Here is a 26,249-nt window from a genome sequence, read left to right as displayed (position 1 = left end):
AAGAAAAGCCCTACATTGGCCAACAAGAGACCAAGGCAGCAGGGTCAGGCGTTTGCAGGGATCCATGTTCCTAAGCAGGCCCCGGGTGGATGTGCAGTGTAGAGGGAAAGCCTAAGCCAGCCTGTGGCCTAGATGATTACAGTAACTGGCGTTGGAGAGGACAGCTCCTGTAGGCTAAGCACAGCATCACGGCATAGAATTGTAAATCTCACATTTTAAACCTCACGAGGTAGAGGCTGTATATTTTATTTGGTGGTCTTTACTTGCTGGTGAATCACTGKGCATTGCCTTGGCATTATTTAAACAATGCGGTCAGTTATAAAACCATACATTTTAGTGAGAGTTTTCAAAACAGCAGAGACATTGTTGCATGGAAGGAGCTGTGTGGATCCCTGAACGATCGCAAGAGTGAACAGTATTACAAACTACAGTGATAAATGTTAAGTGGTAGATGTATGAGCGCCACGTGTTCTTTTGCTGCAACTTGACCCATGCCAAAACCCTGAGGCACCTTAACAACTCAGAGCAACTAAGGGTTGTTTTGGATGATCCTCTATGACAGACTTCCCTGGATATGATCGTATCCCTAAATTAAGGCAAGACAAAAACATCAACTCAGAAATAACCACCAGTACTGTAACTTTTATTTGCTAATAAATATCTTAATAAACAGGCTTACCCCATCTGTAAGACCTGATAATGCCTCTTAGGAAATCATAGAAAAATAAAATACAATAATAATCAGTAACTTGTACTTTGTACAAAATTCTTATTATGTTGCTCAGCAGGTAGCTTTGCCAAACCCCATATTCTTTCTGCAAATAGATGGCATATGTAATGCAATTCACCTTAAAAACATCCTAATGTTGAGAGCTGAGCATTCTATTACACTATTAACTTGTAGGCATGCCAGCACATGAAAATTTACATGGAACATCAGAGTATCATAATAATAGAATTTAAAAAAATGATATCACCACTTTTCAGTAAATATGAACAACTTCACTTCTAAAGTAAATTCCTCTTGGGACTGCAAATCAGTATATTAAGCTCGTTGTGTCATGGCTATTCCAACTCTCATAAACTGGCTGAAAGACAGAAAGAAAAATGGACTTGTAACAGATAYGGGAGATATATTACATGAACAAAAGTCATTCCGAATGGTGAGGCAGTCCCAGGGGGAAAACAACTCTACCAGCTGTGAAATGGTCAGTCTCTCAGAATGAGTAGATCTTGCTTGCAGTGTGCGATGCTACACAAGTCGCAGACCAAGAGGATATGTAACTTAGAGGTATCGTACCAAGGTTGTTTTTCTGTGAGATGAATGGTGAGGGTTGTTGTTACAGGTAGTTGTCATTATTCAAACATATCTCGAAAAGAGGAAGCAATTGCAAAACACAAATGTTATCTGGGGTCTTCAGCRAAAAAAAGTGGTTTTCAGAAGACTGATACGGATACAAGATCTGTGCTGAGGCCACGGTTTGTTTGTAAAATACTTCACAAGTATTATCATGATTATATTGTTACTTCAGAAGCCATCTACCTTTAAAGTTCTGACATGGCTGCTTAAATATATAAGTGTCGGTCATCAAATATTCCTATATACACAKACATTGATACATTTTATGGCTATGCTAGAACAGCGAACTATGAAGAGCAGTCATATTTAATTGTGTACAATCTAATTTCACAGAAGAGACAGAGATTAAAACCTTTTTRTATTCATTTACGTTTAAAACCAATACACAGAAATAGAGGCTATCCTGAGAAAACATACCAGCCACATTGTCTTCCAAGAGAAAATCAAAGTGAATTTCTGGAAGGTTATCAAATATTTTTCCTTGTATCTTTTCTGCATGTGAAGATGGTTTGTTATACAAGTTTACAAAGCTGATGACAAAAGCAAAATAATCTATGCCAACTTGATCAATGAGGGTTGCTTTGCTAGAAGAAAATATATTGCCTTTCAGTAAATATCACTTCACATGATCTTTTTAAGCCTTTCTTTATCTTTGATAAATTGCAGATACAATCCTGAGACGTTTAGAGTACTTGTTGTTGTTGCTGCTGAAGTCACCGGGAGCTGAAGTTGGACTGAGCCAAAACAGAACAAGCCCTTTTTGCCAATCTGTGGGATACTCAGTCATGGCATCAGCATGTGTAATCCAGTTGACAGAAACAATGAGGGAATTTTTACATTGACCTCAACAGAAGTAGGACCCAAGGCTTTAGATAAGAAAAACCTGCACTGAAGTACTGACTGAATCCATTTCCATTACCAGGGTTAACCTAGAAACAGCTTTTTTTCCCCACACTTCTCTGAAACAGACCTCCACTTTAGAAAAGTTGAAAAGTTAAAAGAAGAAACTGCTGCAAAAAAAGAAGGAATGGCATTTAAAAATGCAACACTGCCAATTCAGCACTTCCTTGGGGAGAGGCAGAGGCAGAATCCTGGCCGTAAATTTTAAAATGAAGCGTATGTGTGTCTTGGGAATTTTAGAGCATGCTGATTTTTCTGGAATACGGACTTACTAAAGTCCAGGAAGCAGAGCCACTGGGAGGACATTAGTCATGTTTTTGCTATTGTGCCTTTCAGTAAATGAGAATCACAGAATTTACACCATAATGCACTAGATATAGAAAACAGAGTTTGTTCAAAGGGGAAAATAACTAAAGCAGCTATTACGAAGGGAAGATCATATTTTCAAGATTACTTAATATAAAACCAAAAGTATGTCATCATAAATTGTCATATAATACAGATATTAAAAAAAAAAGATAATATGCTAAATCTTTGTGGAAAACAAGATGTGCTTGAGAAGTCCCTTGATGGAAGAAAAAGTGTAAAAGATATTAATGTAGAATACTGAGGGAAACATACATACAAATAGATCTTGTTGTGTGAATTGTTATTTCATATGTAAGATATGGAAATATATTTTAACTCTAATCTCTGTTTTAACCTCATGTTTCTTCATTAAATGTATTTTGCCAGTTTTCCTTTCTAAAATTCAACACATAGCATTTACTGGGATAAGCTCACTCAACTCCCCTTGAAAATGTCCCTTGCTTAACCTCCTAAGAGCCTATGAATTGATATTTAAAATAAAACGATTTCATACTAAGATATTTAAATGCCAGCAGAGGGATTGAAAGTTTTTATGGAATGGATTACATTCTAATAGCAATGTTGGCTCATGGGCAGCTCTCTTCCCTTTTGCAATCACTAGAGCTTTCTACAGGAACTGGGTGCACGGGAAAGAACTGGTAGGAAAGCACTGGTGTGGTGGCATTAGATGAGAAGGATCAGGTGACCGGGCAGCTTCCTGCAAGACGGTTTGGAAAACATTTTTCTTTTCTGCCTGTGCAGGAAAGAGAGCCTGTCCCCAGCCAGTTTGGGGAGTACTATGTGCACACAGTGCATGCTGCTTAAAGCCAGTTTGGGGAGTACTATGTGCACACAGTGCATGCTGCTTAAAGCAATTCAAAGCCAGCTGTGCAATCAAACCTCATTACCATTATTGGGAGTTACATTATTAAATTCTGTAGCTATGGAAAATCCCAGGCATTATGATATCTATACAATATATATTATCTATACAATTCTTTATATATACACACACTTTCTATATCCATAAGGGGCTCAATATGGCATGGCCTCTGTTCTAAGGATCTATGCAGAACCACAGCGCTCACGGATGAGCAGTGGGAGTTACCAGATGTAGCATAGGATGGTAGAAGGTACTTGTGAGCTCTGAATGCAGGAAATTGGCCTGTGCAACTTTTTTGTTTATTTTATAGCTCTCTAGCACAATAAGCACCGTTCTGCCTTTTGGATGTTATTCTAGTGTTTAGGGACTTTTTTCCTTCTCAGAGATGGGATTTGTTGCCTCTCCTGGAGATTTCATGATCACTGTATTACTCCACGTTATCTCAACCTAAGAAATTTCTCTCTTGTTCTCAAAAGAAAAGTCTGATAAAAGAGATTACCATTGCCTTTTATTAAGGAAGATCAATCATTAGGTGAACGAGGGAAGAATTTTCTGTAAGAAAACTGGTTAACGGAATACAGTGCTTTTGAAATAGGCACAGATGTTATGATAAGTGAAGCATATTTCCACTGAAGTATTTTTCTGGAGGATGCAATAGAATATAGCCTTGTATTATGACTCTCCCTTTTGTTACTCTAAGAGATGTGTCGGATTGGATTGATAAGGTTCCTGCAGCCACATTCATTACTATTTCCTTCCCTTGCTACGCAGAACATACTCCACGACTGCCTGAGTCCATGAAGGGGTAGGCTCAGTTCTRCCATATGTTCCTACGAATAATTCCCAGCTGCTAAAATGGGTCCCCCGGAACCACTCCATCAGCCAAGCTAAAATAGCTGTACACGTGCTTCTACTTGCAGARGGGCCAGCTGAAATTCAGTAACCGGCCCTCGGTGCAAGTTAGAGGATGTTCTGCGCTGCTTTTAGTTGGCTGCTGAAATAGTCCCACAGGGTCATTCTAACACAGAAATTGCTGTGGTAAATACGCTCTTACTAGGCACCTCCACAATGCCAGCTGTTCCACCTAGTAAATCTCTGCCGTATCTCTATAAAGGAAGTCTGAGTGTTACTTATGATCCACCTTTCTACCCTCTATGAAGCTGCACTGAAACTTAATAGAGCCCAGGAATAAACTCACAATATACTCAAAAATTCCAAATTATTAGTCTTAAATTACCAAAAACAAACAAACAAAACCCCCAAATACACTATATATCAAAATAATCCACCTATCACCTAATAAAATTTTGGACACAGAATGCTTCACCTAAAACAACTAATTTGTTCTGAATTTATAGTTGAATACATTTGCAATTAAAAGATTGCCTTATATAGACAAGTCTTAGTTGATGTCTTAAATAAAGCAGAGTACGTGGCTGAGCTTTCATTGAATAGCCATTGCACTGAAGCACCTCGGAATTTAAAAGGGCAGCTTACATTTCAGAAAAATTTAGACCACAGAGCTCAATTCCCTTTACCTCAYGAAAATCCCATTACTTCTCAATAAATACAATCTGAAAACATCTAATAAGCTGAATCTACTAAACCTCCTGCTGTTTAATTTTAAGGTCAGCATTAGGGACTAGGTCCTCTSTCTTTTCAGGGCCTCAGCAGAAGGACGAGATACAATCAAGACATGAGATTCATACCACAGATACCAGGATCTGAGCTAGTTGCTTTGGTCTCTTTCACAGTAAGGTAGGAGAAACAGGCACTTCTCTGGCAGAATTAAACTTATCCAAAACTAAGCAACTAAATTTTTCAGATGACTTGCTTCCCCCCAAGGCCCACTTCTCTCCATGGACTCAAAGGGAGCCTCGGATGACTAGCTTAAAAGCAGACTTCCAATACGAGGAGAGGAGATCTCCTCGCAGYAGTTCTCAGGGTGCTCGCTGACAAGCGGGCATGCCAAGTAAGGACGAGTGCTGCGGTTTCCCTATTTCCATACTAGATGATTTCCCCACTCYGTTGCAAGGCCATCCAAGGTGTTTGCCATCAGCTCTGGGAGAGCTGCGGTTGGCACGGGAGCACTTGTTGGCCAGGAGAAGCTGATCCGGCCCCGCTCGGCAGGCAGGGTCCTCACCTGAACCGCATTCTGGAGACAGTGCTTAAGAGTTTGTGCAGATGAATGGATTTTTGTTCTTCATGAATGACAATCAGATCTGTGGGAAAAGACTACACAGGGCTATTACTTGTAAACAACTAAGAACTATTTCCTTATGCCCRCATTTTAATGCCTGTTTTGGATTGTGTCTCTCACCAACATTATYTTGCAAACTTTCAACAAGTAGTCTTGGTCACGAAGCACTGTGGAAGGTGGTCCACATTATGAAAAATGGCCTAGGAGATCTGCTTACATTTGTTAAACTTGAACCCTTAACTGTACAATGCAAGCTGCAGGATGACTAAACACAGCTAATTTTCACCTGATAAAAAGTAACCCCTATAAAAAAGAAAGCTACTGTAATTTCACACATACACTTGTGGCCTGCACAGAGTTACACACACATTTGAAAAACAACACCTGTTTTGTTTTGTTTTTAATGAAGAAAAAGAGCCCTAGTTGTTTGTTTTTCCACATTTGTTTGCACTGAATAGAACAGAARAGCAGGCAAGGAAGCTGAACAAGAGAAAATGAAATGTTTCCAAAATGGGGGAAATGTAAATTTGATCAAGTTTACAATTATAAAAGTGTCATACTGCACAACAACAGGAACAAAAAAACCAAGCCATATAAACGCACAAAATCCAGGAGAGGATTTGCAATGTTTTTAATATATGTCCTCACCAAAAGAAACCCTTGTTTGCTCCTTTCTGGTTACCCAAACACTTGTTGATATAAAAAATATATCTGATTAATAAATGTTTTAATATTGTTACTATATTTGTTCTATTGAAAATATATTTTCAGTAGGGTGATAAATCTGGAAATCAATCTRGAAATCATTTTCCATGAAACATATCCGGTTGTGTGCATGTGACGTGCAGTTTTGCATCCACACTCCCAGGAATGAATAAACGTGCAAAGGAGAATTAAGTAGTGCACACATATGGTTTGGATTAATTACGAGCATTTTTGAGACCCCATTAACAAATAACAGACTCCTACCTCCTCAGTAATGTATTTAAATRTCAGAGGGGCTTCTTCCACAGATGGCTGTGGAAACACTGTCAGGCAAAATGGAAGATGAAAAACCAACGTCTACACCACCCTCTGATGTTGTTATTTGCAAAGGATTCAAAAGTAAGTACAATCTTTTTTTTTTTTTTTTTTTAACAAGACCCCTTACCGGAAATTGTTCAGATGTGGAAGTGGGGCAGAACGTCCCGGGTGACAGTAACAGGAAAGAACAAAGGCTGTTTTTCCCCTCAAGGCCTGTGATCTTGCAAAACCCACGCGCTTGTGCAGTCCTCCCGAGTTCAGCGGCGCTACTCGTGCCGATGAAGCCCCCTTTGTAGCTAGAGTAGGGCTGCTCCTGCCCTTCTGTAAACACGCTTATCCAGTCGCCACCTGTGAATCCTTTTCTTTAGAAAAGTTGTTCCTCAGTTAAATCTTTTTTAATGGAAAAAAAGGAAAATGTACTCAGTTCTCTACTGTAACCCTATTTAAATTACTGAAGTTATTCCAACATAAAGTGACAACAGTGAATCAGGCCCAGCATGTCTTGCTCTGTGAACTGGTTGGAAGCATAATCTTTTCTGAGTTGCTTTCTGCTTTTCCTTCTCTGCCACCGGTACACAACAGCCTTTTTCCCAGTGTCAGGAAGTACACTTTGATTTGCAAGCTGTAAATTAAGCAGTAAATACCATTATGATTACATAAAGCAGTTAATTCATTTTGATACACACATCTATCCTACTAATTGCCCAAATGCACATTTTAACTCAAGATCTGAAATGCTCACGGATATAGGAACGCCACGTAGCTCAACAGAAGTCCCGCAAACCGTGTATGAATTAACCAAAGCATCGATGCCCGGCTCACACGTGGCACGCGAGCAGAGCTGTGCGTGTGGCTACCGCAGCACGCGGACCGCCACGCGCTCCCCTCTCAGGCCCCGCGGCGCATATCCCACRCACAGCTCTGGAAAGGGAGCCCAGCACATCTGCGTACGGTATCGGAAGAAAACGTGAAAGCTCTAAGTCTTACAGAGGTACAAATATTACGTTAGGCCTTTGCAGCCGTTTTCTTGCATGTAAATATGGCTATTGAAGAGTTCTAAAGAGAATTTTCTTCSATGTCAGTTACGTATTTGCACTAAATGAAGATCTAGCCCGTAGTAACCAGAACTCCATTCTGTCAGAGTCTGTGCTTTACTTCTAAAAGCAGTTAGAAGTAGACTCAAGGCAACACATTATTACACTGCTGTCCTATGTCTCCTTTTCTGCCTGCATGTACTATAGGTACGATAGCTGAATACCACGGAGTGTAACTTTCAGCATCAGCTTGCGTTCGTACCGCTGCCCTCAGCTGGATGGCAGGGCCGACCTGCTGCTATGGGAGTAAACACATCGCCCCACACAAGGCTGGCCCTCCAAGGTCTGCTGCCACTGATGGAGATTACCCTTAGTTCAAGTAATGGGGGCCTGTGTTTTTCGAAGAGAAACCCTTCTCAAGTCATGGGGCCACGGGGTAGCTGACAACCATGTTTTCTATGTGGCTAAGAGAACTTTGTCATCAGTTTTCCAGGCTTAATCTCCCACAGGGTAGAAGCAAATGCTGAGTGATAAAAAGAAGAACAAGTGAGGAAAAATCCCAAGAATGAACAAATTTAAAAACTTAATCTACAGTTTAAAGCATAAAAAGTGTCGAGTGCCAAAGTAATCTGAAATCAAGGACCTTACGATTTCAAACAACTTTTTTTTCCCACTATCCTCACATATCATACAATGGAAATTAGCTAGATGAAATCATCGCTCATTTTTGCAAAGAATTCTAACATTTTGAGGCAGCAGCTTAATAGCATTTAAACTGTTATAAAGTAATATAATGATAGGACCCATACATTCGGGTTTAATTAAGAGATAAAATAAATATTTATGTCAAACTTCTCCTTGATTGCACATTTGATATTGGAAGTTACATGGTCACAGAACATGAAGGAAGTCAAATACTTTTCGATCTACCAGCAAACTCTAAATACATCGATAAAGAAGCCACGCCAGGCCAAATAGATTGCTACTTTCAAATAAGTTCATGAAAGTTTCCCAAAAACTGTTATACAAAGTTACACATCCATGCTGAGTTATTCATCAATGTGTAGCAAGAGTCTTGCAGTAGGCCAGGATTTTATTGGCAGATAACTGACGAAGGAACTATGCAGTGTGATTAAAAATTCCCGTTTGGAAGCATTGACCTAGAAGTACTTTTTATAGTCTGAACAGGAGACTGCAGTTCTTGAAGCTGGGAAGAGCGGAAGGGAAGAATGAGAATATTTTCCATTTTAGAAATGCTGAGGCACAAAACACAGTTGATTCTAGTACTTTTCATACATGAAATCCTTTCTCCTGTATGTGCATCATGTGTAACCGCAAAGTCTGTAAACTGCTCACTATTCGTCTCTGGTGTCCGATGAGTACAACTCCAATTCTTCTAATGTCACTGTAAAATAAAAAGTTTCATCATGGATTGCAAGTAAAGCAAAGCCTCATGCACACAAAAGATTGTATGGTGAATTGCCCCGCTTTAGGACTGTTTACTTTCTTTAATGGGATACCTAAGAATGGTGCAGATGTCGTTTTGTGTATTTGCCAATCCTGTCTTTTAAAGGCCATCATATAAGAAAAAACAAAAACCTTGGAGTTAGAATATTGCTATCTGCAGTGGTATTACCAGTAAAGACTTCTTCCAAACCCTAAATAAGAACCGAAGCGCCTGAATAAGAACCTAATTAAAAATTGGGTATGGTTGTAGTAACACTTTTTTCCCCACTCATACACGTAGGGGAGCAGAGCTCAGGCACTCACTCTTGCAACCCTGAGGCAGGGATTCCTGAGGTTATGCTCGGGATAATTTGGGCAACGCTCACGGGAGATGGTTTGAAGATCAGCAGAGCGGTGAGTCTACCCACTGGACCCAGATCTCCCTCCCCATTCGCCTTCATCGCATCCAGCCCTGCCCTGCAACGTGAGCAGTGCATCCACAGAACGCAGCGCTGTCAAAAACAAATTTTCAAGGAAAAATTCCTTAAGAGTGAAGGAGACAGAGCCCTGGCACAGGCTGCCCAGAGAGGTTGTGGAGTCTCCTTCTCTGGAGATCTTCCAAACCCGCCTGGATGCAGCCCTGTGCCCCGTGCTCTGGGTGTCCCTGCGTGAGCAGCGGGGTTGGACTAGATGATCTCTAGAGGTCCCTTCCAACCTTGAGGATTCTGTGCTTCTGTGACTCTATGAAGAACAACATCAAAAGCTCTCAGCATCCAGCACAGACCATTAGCTCAGGTCTCTAAATATCACCAGCTGCAAGATGCTGAGAGAGATCAGAGAGGCAGCAAGGGCAGGACATTGCAGTTATGCCCTGTCAATCGTGCACATTCACACTGGAGCATCACATAACCATTGCCTATTTAGATATCCTCAGAAACTGTTTTAGGGTATAGCTAGCTAAGGAGCCCACAAAATGAAGTGTGATCCTTATGGGTTCAAGATTTGCAGTTCAAGATACCTGTAGACTGTCCTGCAGATAAGGAGCCACTGAGTAGCTGCAGCTATTATGTATTTAAGCTTAACATCCATATGGGGGATCGTACACAACACTTAGGCTCAGCAGGGACTATGCAAAAATATGTAACCTGCTAAAGGGAAGCCAAGAGAGGCAGCTAAGACAGCAAACCCCTGCAAATGGGTCAGTGTTAGAAACGCAGCACCAGTGCATACCACCTATCAAGAAAGGCCAGATAAAGCTCAGAGAAGCAAACATGCCTGAAGAATAGGGTTGGAGAGGTTATTTGAAGAAGGAAGGAATCTTTCAAAGAAACCTGAAGTGATGTCAAAAAGTAGAAACTAGAAAGCATGATGAATTACCTGCATTTTTACAGGTAAGTAGAACAGGCAAAAACAAATAAACAATCCCCTTGAGGAACAACCAGCAAAAGACACCTAGTAATAAAACTATTTATAAACCTTTTTTCAAACTTCTGTAGAGTCTATTGATGGTTATTGTATGAAAGACCATAGAATGGCTGGCAGTCCTTTCCCCCCAAACCTGTTCTCCCCGCCTCCAAAAAAAAAAAAAATAAAAAAAATTTCAGTGATCCAGATCAAAACCTGATTTCCCCCCAAACCCATACGAATGCTGAGTGCCCCAGCTTGGTAGTGCATAGCACAGTTGCAGAATAAAATTGTCTAGTCTCAATTATATCTTTCTCCTATATTGCTCTGATAAGATCTATATCTTTTATTAGCTATATTGCTCTGATAAGAGCTGTAACTTTTATTAGCTTACCTATGAAAGTGAATGAAATCACCGTTCCATATATCATAAGCATTTTATGACTGTAGCATCCAAACTATTCCAGATTACCCATGACAGGAATAATACAGTAAATACTTACTCAATACTCATTCTTGAGACCATATCCAAGGTTGTGAAACCCGCTGCCATGAAGTTATTTTTATACTGACCCATTTTTATTGAGTCCAGCCAATCACTAACCGAGACAAACAAGGGATATTCTGGAACTTCACCAGGTGAATCTGGCATTCTGTAGGCGAAACATGCAAAGGTTACCAGAGAAGGGGAAGACAGGACACTTGAYTTACTCTCACAGACAATATTCTTAYTAAAAGGCAGAAGGAATGGGACAGGAGCCTGAACTGTAAAGGTCGATCTTAACTGAGGTTCTCCAAAGACTGATTTTATCCTATTGTCTAAAACTTAAAAATCGTATGTTACCCTGTAAAATTGTCTTAATCGGATCTTTTTTTAAAGCACTGCAGCTCAGTGACAAACAGAGRAACAGATCTATGTCTCTGTTTGTATTTTTGTTATTTCAGATTATACCTTTATAGATCTTAGGCTTTCAGGATAATACAGCAGTCAAAGCAGAGAGAAAACAAAGTTTAACCTGAGATAAAGGTAGATACAATTTAAAAAGATTAACACACTGAAAGATGATTTGTTTACATTTATCTACAAAGAAAAACAGATGACTGTTTATTGCTATTAGGCAGTGGGAACACTTTGATTATAACAGCTACAGAGCTAAACCCCAAAAAGCAGAAAGAACAAGGCTTTATATCTTTGCTTTCACACAGAACTATATGGAGTAGTAAATAAAAATGAAAGAGGTAACTTAGTTGCATTTCTGCTTCAGTTCTTTCTCCTAATGTTATTGCAACTGAAACTGAAAGATGGAAAAAAAATCCAATTTAGGGGTATGTGTTTGCAGTCTTTTATTCTTTATTGTGCTGGCGAGACCTTTGCACATTTTGTGTAGAGGAACTGTAAGAACAGAATGAAGAAGAGGCATATAGCTGCTTACATGGGCTTCATTACAGTCTTTAGAAGAACGATCAAATAAAAAATTGACAAAGCAAAAACTAGCCAACACTGTTAGAATGCTGCTTATGCAGAAGGCAGAAAGACATACACTCTAACATGCTAAGCTTCTGCCATACACTTTGGAATACAGAAACACACTGATATTCATTCATGTATCAAAATGATAGAGAGAGAAAATGACAGACAAGCACTGTAAGCAGAAGGCTGGGCTAAAGACCTGCTAAGGTCTCTTTCAATCAGAATTATTCCAATTCTTTCAGAAAAACTGCTGACCTGATAAATTCAAATATCACCAACACAACAAGCATTCAGATTATCTGCATCAAGCATTTCCAGGCAACAAGAAAACCTATCCAAGCAGGGAAGCTCAATAAAAACTCGATTTTGCAGCACAGGCATAAGTCTTTAAATTGTAATTAATGTATTAATATAAAAGTAAATATCAACAGTTACTCTGATGCCATATAAAATGACATGGGAATAAGTAAGAAGTCACATGTGCATAYGCACATATATATGTGTGTGTACATATACATGTGTTTGCATATATGCATGTGCRTGTGTTTGCGTGTGTGCCTACTACAGTAATAGTATGATCTGTTATTTGGTCACCACTGCAACTAGATAAATCCTCTGCAGCTAGACAGAGTGAGCAAGCTAAGCTATAACTTCAGAAAATTACCCTAACTCAGTTCAGAAGCYGCTCGAGCACCGTCAAACAGCATGCTGCATGGGGACTTAAATTACAGGCAGAAAACAAACACATAGGAGAAGCACTGAAAAACTGAACAAGGAGATTCCCCAAGATTAATGGTAGATAGTGTGTTCACAGACAGAATTTGGGGCAGAAAAAAAAAAAAAAAGACGCCTAATGCCACCCATAAGGCTTCATAAAAAACAGCCTTTCATAACAATGCATTAACAATAAAACAAGCCACAAAATTATCTGAAACCTTCTAACTCTACAAGCTCAGACCTCCACCCTTCTCTCCCGCCCCTACCTAATGTTGTGACACATCTAATGAAAGCCATCACGGATTACACGAACAAGAAGTACTGAGGAGAGTCTTACACAAGTACATCCTCCACTAGAGTATGAAGGGTGCTTGGATTGCGGATGAGTTTGTCTAGGAAGCTGACAATATCACTGAATTTGGGGCGGTGGTTCCTCTCCTTTTGCCAGCAGTGAAGCATTAGTTGGTGAAGAGAAGCTGGGCAGCCCATGGGAGCTGGAAGCCTGTAACCTTCTTCTATAGACAGTATAACCTGAAGAAATATAACRTACATGATTACCGGGCGTTAAAATTAAATGCGGAAAGTAAAGCTGAAATCACAGACCAGCAATAATGACGAATGATTTTAAAAACACCCTGAATTTACGTGTTGCTGGGGCCTCCCTTGGAGATCTGGGACTACGAGCAGTCTCCCTGGCGCGCTCCGCAGCTGGGCTCAGGTGGAGCGAGCAGCGTCRACCGCAGCCGCGCGCCCCACGGCGCCGACTGTGCGTGGGGCACTGGGGTGGCACGTGAAACACGGCACGCTTTTCCCTTGCGCTCTCCGGCCACCCACTCCACGCAAGCCAGAAAGGAGGAGGAGGAGAAGGGAAGAATAACTATTGGTGTCTTTTACTGTTTTTTGGTGTCCCCTATCTGCCACTGCAGACTGGAATGAATGCCTTAATRCTCGCATCATGACAATCTGTGGCAATGCCATGATACAGTGAGGCACTGCAGATGTGCAAATTCACYTGGTGATATTTTGGGCCTCCTGATCTTTAGGATATCTTTAGYTCAAGCAATGCATCCCACACAGCAGAACAGAAGAGCACAACATCATTTTGCACAGCCTTTTTCAGAAAAATGTATATCCAAGCTGTTTATGATGTAAAAAGTAAAGAAATTAAAAAGTAAGGTCTTACTTCACACACTACTCACCAGTTGGCAGTTTTAGTCCCTGAAAGTGAGTAAAACTGCCAGCTTTGGCAGAGGGAGAAACACGCATCTTCAGCTGAGATTTGGAAAGAAACGGATTTGATGTCCTAAACAAATCATATGTATAGAAAACTTTCTTTGATTGGCATTGAAGGAAGGTTTGTTTTTAGTAGTACTGATCACCCATAACATCATTGGAAAATGACACTAGGTAGCCCTGCATGATATGAGAGGGCATAACCAGCTAAGGTCCATGAAAAGCTTCTGCATTTGTTCTACGTAAGATTTAAAAACGGAGCGAGGAAGGGTTAGTAGATTCAGGAACACACGGTGGTAGCAGCGGGGATGGTGAAAAAAATGACACTGTCACGAGTTCTTATTAGGCAAAGGACAGATACTAAGTGGTTGGTCAGGAAAAAAAAAAAAAAACACAACAACTTAACCTCCCGAACAAACTTATCCTTTCCCCATAAAAATCCAGACAATGCTGAATGCTTTCTAAGGCAAAAATAATTGCACATAAAATTTACAGTAATACGGCACACTTACAAGAAACTTACCCACTGCATTGATACCCACTGCGCGCTAAGGAGACATTTATCACTTTCAGAGAGATGAATGCACATGCTGCAGAAGTATTAATGCAGCTGGAAGGGGGCACATTAACCTATTTACAGCAAATCAATGCTTTACAGCACTAGCTGTAGCTTTGGTCTTATTATCCTGGAATATACCCCTGTTCTCTTCCTGAATTGTGAATTAGTGCTGGGGGCTCTGTATAGCACTGCCTAATGCTTCTGCTGCAGGCATTCTGCAAACGCCAGTGATGAAACCCCACCAGGGCCTCAGCTCCCTGGTATGGCTTGGTAGGCAGAGGAACAAAATTCTCCCAGCACAACTGAGTGTCTGAACTTTGGAAAAGGGAGAGGGGAGCCTGCGGAGCGCAGCCCCCCATCCTCAGGCAGCAACCACTGTGCAGGAGAAATAGGTGTGTGCAACACTGCAGGGGGCTGGGGTCACACAGGGTGCATTGCAAACCTGCCCACATCAGTGCCAGGAAGTACAGGCTGCTTAAAAGGGAGAGTAGTTTGCCACGGAGATCCCTGGATTCTTTGCACCTGTGAGTAGGGACAGGCTGGATGGGTAGAGCTGGCTGCACACAGACGGAGGTGACGCCGAGGGGTAAGCATGAGGTCAATGGGATAATCCTTCCACCCGCTGTTCTGCCTCCTAATTTATCTCCCTGGGATTTACTTCAGCAGCCCTAAACCTGGGCTGCCAAAACGGCTGCGCTCAGAAAAATTATCATCAGGCTGTCAGGGAAATGTTCCCTCCAAATCCTTTTTCCTACCACTGAATTGTTCTCGTTACAGGTTCAGGGTGGGTGAAATTCAATACCACATGCATAGGAGATATTTTATTCACAAAGCTGTCAAAAATCCAGTTTCTCATGCAGTCTGTCAGAAGTGGCTTCATAAAACCCAGGTACTTGTTATAATGCTAGATGCAGCACAGTGGATACTTGTCACCAAGGCAGCAATCCTTAGCAAGCTGGGAATGCAGCTATCATAGTCTTAACTKTATTAACTAATATGCAGCTACACCTGTTGCAAATAATGAATTTCTGAAACACATTTTTGAAGTTAAAGAACAGCTACACCCCTTTTATATATGACATCCACCTAACAACAATAGTGAGCTGATGAGCTCTTCCTAAAATACATTATTGAGAAAAAGCACATTTTCCCTGAAATTATATCTTCTCTGAGACTCTGTTTCACCATGTCTTTGAGGAGAAAGTTACAGGCCTTTTTGTTTCTTCTCTTATTCAAAAGGACCTTTTCTGTATAAAAACGAAATGCCAGCTGTTACTGGGATAATTATAATTTATCTTAATATCAGCACATTTTTAGAATACACTCTGAATTTTGCTTCATTAGTATCCCTGTGATGCAAACATTATTTTTAGAGTATAAGAAACTAGATGTTTATTTGAGTCATCCAATACAGTACTAGGAATCAAATGTCAAAGCAAGAATTTGAACCTTTTAGTTTCTTATTTCTCACTCTCCTTTTGCCTCTTGCATGGTGCCTATCCCTGAATGAGGAATTAGACATCCGTATACCTAAGAAGAGGAAAATTATGACTTTTTGTAATATACAATTATAAATGATATAATATGTAAAAAATATCTATTTTAAGACCTCTTCAATGTGATTTTTCTTACTGGTTCAAGGCTGGAGAAGTGCTACATTAATAGTAAACAAGTCTAAAGATCTGCATCTAAAGACCTGGATTAGATGTCCTCTGAGGTCCCTTCCAACCTTAAGCATTCTATGATTCTATCTACAAAATGATACAACAAAAACGCTAGCAATTAGTGGAAGTGTTTCCACATTGACAAAGCAAATATCCTAGCAATTTTGACATGAAAGAATACGAAGTTTTTCTTAGTTTCTATTAATACGAAGCCCTGAGTCTGCCAACAAAAAGATATTATTTCTATCTAGGTCTAGTTTTATAAAAACACTTTATGGATAAGAAAAGGAGTAAAAATGCAAGGATTTTAATGCTCTGGTCGACTCTGAAGAGTGTGTTACTTACAAGAAGGCTGTGAATTAAAATTCATTAAAATCCAATGTCATGCCAGCCTTCCAAAAGGGCAAGAAGGAGGAACCAGGCAACTACAGGCCAGTCGGCCTCAGCTTCATCCCTGGAAAGGTGACAGAGCAGCTCGTCCTGGCTGTTGTCTCTAAGCATGCGGAGGACGAAAAGGTGATGAGTAATCAGCATGGATTCATCAACGGAAAATGATGCTTAACCAATCTCATAGCCTTCTTTGATAGAATGACTGGCTGGGTAGATGAGGGGAGAGCAGTGCATGTTGTCTACCTTGACTTCAGTAAGGTTTCTGACACTGTCTCCCATAACATCCTTATAGGTAAGCTTAGGAAGTGGGGGTTAGATGAGTGCATGATGAGGTGGATTGAAAACTGTCTGAATGGCAGAGCTCACAGGGTTGTGATCAGTGGTGCAAAGTTTAGTTGGAAGCCTGTAGATACTGGTGTCGTGGGAGCCAATACTGTGTTCAGTCCTGTCTGATTTGTTCATCAATGACCTGGATGAACCTGGATGCAGGGACAGAGTGTACCCTCAGCAAGTTTGTTGATGATATAAAACAGGTAGGAGTAGCTGACAGACCAGAGGGCTGTGCTGCCATTCTCAGGGACCTGGACAGGCTGGAGAGATGGGTTAGAGAGGAACCTCATGAAGTTCAACAAAGGCAAGGGGAGAGTCCTGCACCTAGGGAGAAATAATGCACCAGCATAGACTGAGGGTTGATCTTCTGGACAGCAGCTCTCCAGAGAAGGACCTGACTATCCTGGTGGACAACAAGGTGACCATGAGCCAGCAAAGTGCCCTTGTGGTCAAGGACAGTGGTCCCCTGGAGTGCATTGGAAGAGTGTTGTCAGCAGCTAAAGGGACAATCCTCCCCCTCTACTCAGTCTGGTAAGGCAGCGTCTGGAATACTGCGTACAGCACTGGGCTCTCTAGGACAAGAGGGACATGGAACTACTGGGCAGGACCCAGCATAGAGCTACAAAAATCATCAGGGGACTGGAACATCTATCCTATGAATGGAGGTTGGGAGACCTGGGACTGTTCAGACTAAAGAAGAGAAAGTTGAGAGGTGATCTTACCAATGTGCATAAACACTTTAGGGCAGAGTGTCAAGAGATGAGGCCAGACTCTTTCAGTGGTGGCCAGCAATAGGACAAGAGGCAAAAGCCGCAAACTGAAGCACAGCAAGCTCCACCTGAATTTGAGGAAAAGCTTCTTGACTGTGAGGGTGACAGAGCACTGTAACCAGTTGCATAGAGAGGCTGCGGAGTTGTTTTCTCTGGAGATATTCAAAATCTGCCCAGAGTTTGCAATCCTGTATTCTAGGTGTCCATGCTTGTGCGTGTTGGGGAGGGTTAGACTAGATGATCTCCCAAGGTCCCTTCCAACCTTAATCATTCTGTGTGATTCTGTGTGAAGATCTTGTGGGTCAGCATAAGGGCGAGTAAAATAGGTAGGATGAATTTTCATAGATAAACCTTTTTGTCAAGTGCAAATATAAATAAAAATATAAAACATAAGGGAAAGGGAATATTTTTAACAAAATTAATTTTGTACTTCCTAATACTTAATCTTTATGTTTATTAAGGAGAACGTTCTTTTTATGTATTTTGTACACAAATTAAATTAATTACTGAAGCTTGTTAAATACCTACAGGCATTTTTGTTTGATATTAATCATAGATGTAAAGGTTGAAGACAGAGTTAATATAAAACAGTAACTGTGATACAAAAAAAAAAATCTGAAAAATGTTTCATGGCCTCCTATATAACATTTATGCAGTCCTTACTTTTGAAATCATTTGAAAGTGGCAAAAATGGCATTTGAAAATGAAGCTGTAATCTTTCTGATAGTTTCATTATGAACAGTAATATAGACTTTGCTTGTGGAAGTCAATTGACAGATTTCTTAATAAGACTGAGTGAGAAGAAAGCCCAGAAGGAGGCTGTCCCTGTGTCCTGCTGACATCTGAAAAACCTACCAGGATGGAGAGGCAGCTGCTCATGCCCCATGGCAGAGGGCCAATCCCAGGTGCCTGCCAAGTGTTCTGCTACCTTGGGTTTGAAAGAAATATGCCGGGAAAAGTTATTATGACTACAACAAGAAACTGTCACAAGTCTAAGGACTTTTATTCTGATTGATACAGTAGTTTTCCTGCATACCAATTACATGTAATTGGTATGAAATGCTCCTTCTTTCCGGAGTACTGCAACACTGCGTGGTTCTGCAACACGCAATAATTTATACAATGGCCTCTAACAGGTGTCCCAGGAGGCTTCACTCACAGCTGTTCCACAAACCAAATGTACTGAATATCAATCTTCCTTTCCTCACACGAGCATTAGCAAGCTAGGCTCTCAGCACAATCTGCTCATCAGCAGACTACTTTCCTTGGAAAGTTCAATATCTTAGCTAATGTTTATTAATTAAGCAATAAGACATGRCAGACTGTGCAGCAGCCCTAATTAATGGACATCTCTGGTGCCTGCCACACATCYAAGAAGTGCATTAATCAGCACTAATACAAGTCTGAAGTGACTTATCACAATAATAAAACGGTTATTTACTTAAACAAGAACATTTCTCAAAGTTAGTAACATTTTCAGACTGTACATTATGCTGTTCACAGTGCTAAAAAACTTATGGGAGACATTTTCAAACTCAGTTGCCTAAAGTTCAGCTTCCAAATCCTTGTTTAGGAAAAGAAAAGAGGACACTGGTTTGCAAAGGTGTTGTATTGACCTGACAGGTTTGAGYCATTATGGTCTCTGAAAATCAGAGTGTTTCTACTCAAGCATCAATTTAACATTTCTCTTTGCATTGGCTCTGCTACCTGGGATCATTCCTAGTGATTTATCTCTGTCATCGGAGGAAGTGATGAGGGAAAAGACTCTCTATAGGGTTAGTTCAGCCCTAGTGTTCATCTGATGGAAGATCTGTTCATACAGTAAATTGGCACAGCATCAGGCAGACCCGAACCTGACTTGCCCTTTCTTCCTTCTGGGGAGAGATAGATAGATGTTTGTATGGTATAAATAAAACAAATGAACTTTTAACAGGCAGCTGCAGTTATCTCAAACATCACTTGTTTAGCTATTGGCTATTAAGTGAACTTATTTCCAAAAGTTTTTTTATATAGAAAAGCAATATATAAGATAGAACATAAAAAGCTACCTAAAGCCTGTGGAGTTTATACCTCTAAAACATTTAGTACTCTATAAAAGTCCCCACCCAATTAAATAAGTATTTTATTGCTAGCTAAAGCAGAGTTTTATTACGATCAGAACATAAATCCTAGAAATTGGGAGTGCTTTAATGTTARTGTTGGCAGATTTTTTGCTATAGTAGAACCTGTGTCTATACCTATACAAGACATTATTAGCAATAATTTGCATAATGTCTTTTATGAATCTGTTTAGAGCATGCCCTTCTCTTACTTTCCCTGCTATATGTGCAGTACCACTGACTTTTCAGACAGTACTTTTATTTCTGCAAAATAAGTTCATGTTAATTCAGAGTCATTTATTGTAGTAAAACATACGTCAGAATATGCAGCAAAGTAAGATTTACAATATGTCTAGTAGATTGACACTTTCCAATGCCATTTTCAGTCACTAAATGTTAACATTTAGTGTTAACAGGGCACTCACTGTTAACATTTCAGAGTGGAAAGCCTGTGGGGTAGGGCTTTGGAGAAGAGCAGCTCTTTGTGCTGGGCATTGGGGAAATGCAGGGAAAGTGCTCAGGAGTCCTCATCATTTGCACATAGGGCCCACATCATTCTTCTGCATTAAAAGATACTTACATTTTGGATGCAGAAATAATTAAATTGTCATATCCCTATGCTATAATGGAATAGTTAATATATAGTACAGTCTGTTCATCAGATTGGGAGGGCACGTCGTAAACTCTCACTGCTGGCACGATCTCAACCAAATACATCCTAGGTATTTGGTTTGGAAGACGACCCTCTTCCCCTCTCTGTCACAACCTTAACCTATTTGGTTAAGAGGGTAGTCTGGAGCCTGTCTTCCCTTTCCTGAAGCCCGTCTGAGGCCTCTCAGAGAAAAGGGAAGACAGACAGACTGCTGTTCTGCATGGGGCATTATTCTCACCTGGCAAATGCAGTCTCTCTGAGGGTCTTTAAAGCTGGACAGACTTGACAGAGTCTCTCTGTCTCTCTGTCCTTCCACTCCCAGTTAGCAGCGTTAGTAGTGAAGCAATCACGAGCTGGGATGGGTGAGGAGTCAGCATGAAGAGAATTTTTATGATGGCAGGAAAAGCAAAAAAGTCAACAGCAGTCCCTCTGACTCCAGTGAAACCATTCTCAGYGGGAACAGAGACTGAATCTCCTCTCATGTTTTAGCATAAGCCAATGTGGCAGTGAGACACAACGACAGCATGGGAAACTATTCTCTTCCCTCCTCAGGCTGCAGACATCAACAGCTGCCAACTACCTGGGGCTAGACAAGCAGAGTGGGAGGACACAGGGCAGAGAAGGAGTTACAGGGAAGAGCCACTGCRGCTGGAAGCACTGGTGCTGTGTCTGCCCCATAGACAGGGTACTGCAGAGGAAAGGGAGAAATATATCTTTTATGTGGTCAGGAAAACCAAGCAAAATCCTACTGTCCATAATACCGCTCATGGGGTGCACCACGGACAGCAGAAAGGACTGGGAGCCCTGCTGCTCTAGGAGCAGCCCAGTCCCTTAAGCAGGCAGCAGTGCCTGGGACGTAAGAGAAGGGGAACAGCCCAGTGAGCCTCCCTTGTAGAGCTGCATATGGCCACTTTACTTATCACTAAGCGAGTGCTGATGTGCTAGTGCCTTTTTCCCRGATTCATGCTCTGTCCAATCTCCCCTAAAAGGCGGCTCACAATGAAACCAACTATCCCACCTACCAGCTTGGGAAAGCAGGTRATTACCTGCTAGAAGTGTATTTTGATAGAAACTGCATTCCTTGCAATGCAGAGTATTTAGGGTTTGCGAGAGTGTAGACATGTTGAATAGGCTGATATTGCCATGACTATRTTTAAGCCTTGCTTCAGGTGGGAAGTTTCGCTCAAGAACTGCTATTGCATGACTACGTATGCCACAGGGATGCCCAAGCACTTCAGCAATCAATTGCTAAAACAACACACCTAACCGTGTGAGTTTTTAAGGGGGGAAAAAACGTTGATTTGTCTTAAAGTATTGTTCGTAAGCGACAGCATCTTAGGAGCTGACAAGTGACTTCAGGCAAGGAAATAGCTGGGGTGCTCATCTTGTCAGTTTGAGTTTATCTGTTCATCTTCTTCTAATAACTTTGAGCTCATTGGCTCACTTAAACAATTTGAGTGAAAATCAGCAGCTGGCCAAGGCACACAGCTGCTTGGCAATATACTTGGTCACAACAAACAGAGATTTACTTTGGAAAAATCTATACACAGATGATTGCACGCTGTGCCCCAGGGACAAACTGGTCTTAATTCAGTTGTCTAATTTTAAATTCTGTAAGGCATACTGCCTGGCCCTTAGTTCTTGTTCCAAAGGGGTTCCTGCAAGTCCTGTGTCAGCCTCATGTGGCGATTTCAGCTACCTCAGGTCATCTCCAACGCCTACAGATTGCCATCGGTGGAAAACAGAATTGTTTTCCATCTACAAGTCTACCATGGATATAGATTAATAGATTAATGATGTGTTTCTAGTTCAGAGAGTATCGAATTAATGTCTGCACTGAGGACAACCCTCTACCTCAGCCCAGTTGTTACTTGCTCTCTTCAGATGGCCAACCAGCAACCACTGACGGGTTCATCGACAGAAGTGTGGCTTAAAGACAGATGCAGCACACAGTGTATCAGACCTAGTGAGTGCTCAGGGAGCACGGCTCCACTGGGCTGCTCTCTGGTAGGTGAGTGGAGAGGGGATGGAGAGCAGAGGTTATTGCCAGGGGAGAACAGGAGAGGTGGTCTGTGCCAAGGAGTAGGAGGAGGTACGTTGGAGAGAAGTAGGGTTATTGTAGTAGTGGGGCTCTAGAACAGAAATCCAAATGAAATAAGGTTTTACTAATTCTGCTGGTCTTTTCTGTGCTTTTTGTTTGTTTACTGTTTTTCTAGAGCACTCCGAAATTAATGAAAGTCTCTCAGATCCTTATCCCCAAATGACCGATCAGCCTTAACAAGCAGCCAGACTTGAACAGCGGAATAACTTAGAGTGATAATAAAAACAGCCATCTGGGAAAAGCCATGTCAGCTCTCCAGAACCAAGGCAGAAGTATTTCATTTCCATGCACTGATGTGAAAGAGATTAAGATGGGACGGTTGGTGGTCTGCCTTTTTACACGGAGGTTAAGTGTTGATGTGAGGACTGAGTATGCCAGATTTACCTGTGGTGGGAGCCCACCAAATAACAGAATAGATTAAAAAAATAAATTGCATTAGGGGAAGAAGGGAAGGAGGGAAGAGAGAAAGAGAGAGAGAAAGAGAGAGAGAGAAAACACTCCTCCTTTCCAGGGCTGCTTTTTTTAGGTCAAGCTTTCTACCATACTAAAAGCAAATGTGGTTTATCATCAGGAAGATTTATTTGGCTACAACTTTTGCAAAGAAATGTCAGTAGAAAATATCATATGATTCTATGAGGTTACATTGTCCTGCACTGTAGCTATGCCTATAGTTTTTGTTGTAATTTTTAATATTTTAAAGAAAGCAGAACACATTTAATTCTTAGAAAGGCTACTTTATAAAAACATATCTCATGGCAGTTTAACCTTTACTCTTACAGATTTTATCAATGTATGCCCATTGAAGGGCATTTTCAGACAGTAATGGAGATAATGGGGCAAATTTATCACCAGAACAGTTCCAATATTCCCCCAAGTTTTGATTTATGGCTTAACTGAGAACTGAATCAAATTGCTTATCTGATGCAGATTCTAGTGATTTGGATGAAAGCCACATATATCCAGCCTCAGATACTGGCAAGCTGGCTATGACTCTTTGTAATGTGTCTTTAATCCTTAAAAAGAAGCTAGTCAAGGTTTCAGTTATACAGGGTTGCAGTTATTTATGCAAGTCCCAACCTTACATAAATAAACCATTCCATAAAAGCCAACAGAGTTATGCTGATGTAAATAAGTTGAGATCCCAGCGTAAGAAGTTAATGAGGAAGTAAAGCAGCATAGGGAGTGATAATAATTTTTCAAGGAGCATTTCAACAAACTGACAGATTAGTCCTGTGTAGTACTTACATCCTGGTTGGACATCTCCCAGTACGGTCTCTCGCCGTAGGACATCACTTCCCACATTACAATCCCATAGCTCCATGCATCGCTTGCGGAAGAGAACTTCCTGTAAGCTATAGCTTCAGGAGCAGTCCATCTTATGGGAATTTTTCCACCCTGGAAAATATGTTGACAGTTTATCCGTATGACTAGAATACACAACTGTACATGTTTAAAAGGTAAAACAAGCAAGCAAACAAATATAAACCGGACATCCTAGCTGCTGAAATTCTACAGTCTGGTTTCTGTCCATTTGCCTTGTCAGTTGACTATAACTGGAAAGGGAAATATGTACTTGATTCAGAATTTGATAGAAATTTGGTTCCTTCTGTAGTCTAATTCATCACAACCAGCACATGTTGGAAAAAAAATAAATCTCATTTCAGAGAACAGAACACATTTGAAATGATTCATGTTCCTTCAGTCATATAATTACACAGAATATCCCTTTTGATTGAAAACATTCCGAACATAAAATTTCTAATACACTGACATGTTACTTCTTATCCTCTAATGATACAGAAACATTTGTGGCAAAACAAAATACGCAAAGACTTAATAAAACTTTACAAGCTGAAAGGAAAATACATCATTTATATTATTCTTTACCCTTGATAATCTCTCTAAATCCTTTTTTTTTTTTAGCCTTTATATATTGCAGGTAAACTGCAAATCAAGCAGTTGGATTTCTAGTAGGCATTTTCTTAGAGTATTGACTAGCTTCATTCTGAAGCATTCAAGCTAAAGTCTGATTACTACCACAAGAGAATTCATAAAAATTCAGATAAAGAGAGCTGATTTGCCCTTTATCAAGATCACAGCATGCAGAAATTTTCTCCCATGTTACTCATTTACCACTGAATCTGTCCTATTCTCCCAGAAGTTTACTCACAAAAATTATTTAGCTTTTCCTAATAATAAATCAATAATAATAATAATAATAATGAAGCATTTATTTTCCCTTTCTCATTTCTACATTTCTGAAGTACATACTCACTATCACTATCTGTAGAACTCTCTCTCCAAACACCTTATTTAAAGAGCAGAGCAGTATGATCACGGTGCCACTAGATGGTGGAAGGAGGCAGGCAGCAGAGCTGACCCAACGACCAGTAGTTGCTTTGAGGGAGCAGTAATAGATTTTGCTCAGCATTAGGATTACATTTTTGACAGAACAAAAGCAATGAACTCTTCAGCTTGGCATTTGAAGAGAAACCACAGTTAGTGCAAATAGCAAATTTCTGTTAATTTGTTCTGAACATATATATATATATAAAAACCTGTGCGTTGTTCAGAGCTGATGTGAAATCCTTCCAGAAGTGTTCAAAAGGCAAGTTCTGTGCCCGCGGCAATGTGTCTGGAGCAAACTTCTCTCAGTACAGTTGCACTGAGCACAATCTTACGATGAAAAACGCAGGTAATTAATATTTATATAGGTCACAAATGATAGTAGCCAAGATATCCTTTGCATATTACCTTTTTGGAAGGTTTTTTCTTTTTCCCAAGCCTTTGCCTGCTCAGCTTTGGCCTCACAAGTTCCAGCTGAAGCCAATGTCACCATCTGATGATTTTGATGAGAGTGAGATAAAGAGAACGCCTTGTTTTCTCTTTTTGCAGAAGCAAAAGAGAAACCTTCTTTTACTTTCTTTTCAGCTTATTTTAATCCAGAACCTGGGGATCAGATCACTCACCTGGCGTATAAAGGAGACATTAGCCCATATCTACGACCAACTCCGAGCGTACCCTAATCACTTACTCTTTCCTGGTGTGATGCTCTTAATCCATTTCCAATAAAACAGTTCCACTTATAGAGTAATTATAAACATATTTGAGTATAAGAATAAGGAAGATGAGAAAATAGAGTATGATGTCCTAGATCCTTTTGAAAGGGAATTCTCCAAGAAAAGAGAAATCTAGCTTAATATTGGAATAGTTAAAATTTTGATATAAATTAGAGCACTTGGCATTTGATCTCCCTATCTAGTTGCAATGGTGTTTGGTTTGGCAAGTCTAAGATTTCTTAGGCAGTGGAAGATTTAAGTCTTCTGCGTCCCATATTAATGAACATAGTTACAGAGTCCAACTGCAGAGTGCAGTCCATGGTAGTGAATTGAGTGGGACTGAGGAGAAATACTTGCCCATGCCACAGTGTTAGGTGCATTATCCTTTTACTAGGTCAGCTTTACTCATTTATTTTCAAACACTGCCAAACAATTCCATCCTTAGATCCCTGGATTCTGTGGATTTTTTCACAAAACTTATATTTTCCTGGTTCAAGTCATGGTGGTGGTAACTTCTTTTTTGGACCTGTACACATCCATTTTCAATAAGGTAAACAACATTCATACCAATCCATATCACTAGAGACACTGACCAGAAAATCCTGG

The 26,249-nt window shown here is 40.5% G+C and overlaps 1 protein-coding gene across 5 annotated transcripts in view; it reads right to left on the bottom strand.

Moving 5' to 3' along the window:
• Nucleotides 1–6,683: 6,683 nt before the first annotated feature.
• EPHA6 (EPH receptor A6) overlaps nt 6,684–26,249 on the bottom strand; it is a 418,698-nt gene continuing 399,132 nt past the window's right edge. For all 5 annotated transcript variants that reach the window (XM_026038558.1, XM_026038559.1, XM_026038560.1 and 2 more), the window contains 4 exons: nt 23,830–23,979; nt 13,124–13,317; nt 11,102–11,251; nt 6,684–9,153 (listed from right to left, as the gene is read on the bottom strand). In XM_026038558.1, the coding sequence (XP_025894343.1) occupies nt 9,039–9,153; nt 11,102–11,251; nt 13,124–13,317; nt 23,830–23,979 (609 nt within the window). In that variant the 3' untranslated portion in view covers nt 6,684–9,038. The remainder of the gene's footprint in view (nt 9,154–11,101; nt 11,252–13,123; nt 13,318–23,829; nt 23,980–26,249) is intronic.

Source organism: Nothoprocta perdicaria, unplaced genomic scaffold (assembly GCF_003342845.1).
Source record: "Nothoprocta perdicaria isolate Ctin4 unplaced genomic scaffold, notPer1 scaffold_212, whole genome shotgun sequence".
Taxonomy (NCBI): domain Eukaryota; kingdom Metazoa; phylum Chordata; class Aves; order Tinamiformes; family Tinamidae; genus Nothoprocta; species Nothoprocta perdicaria.
Note: the sequence above shows the minus strand (reverse complement) of the source record. Positions and strands in the feature narration are given on the sequence as shown.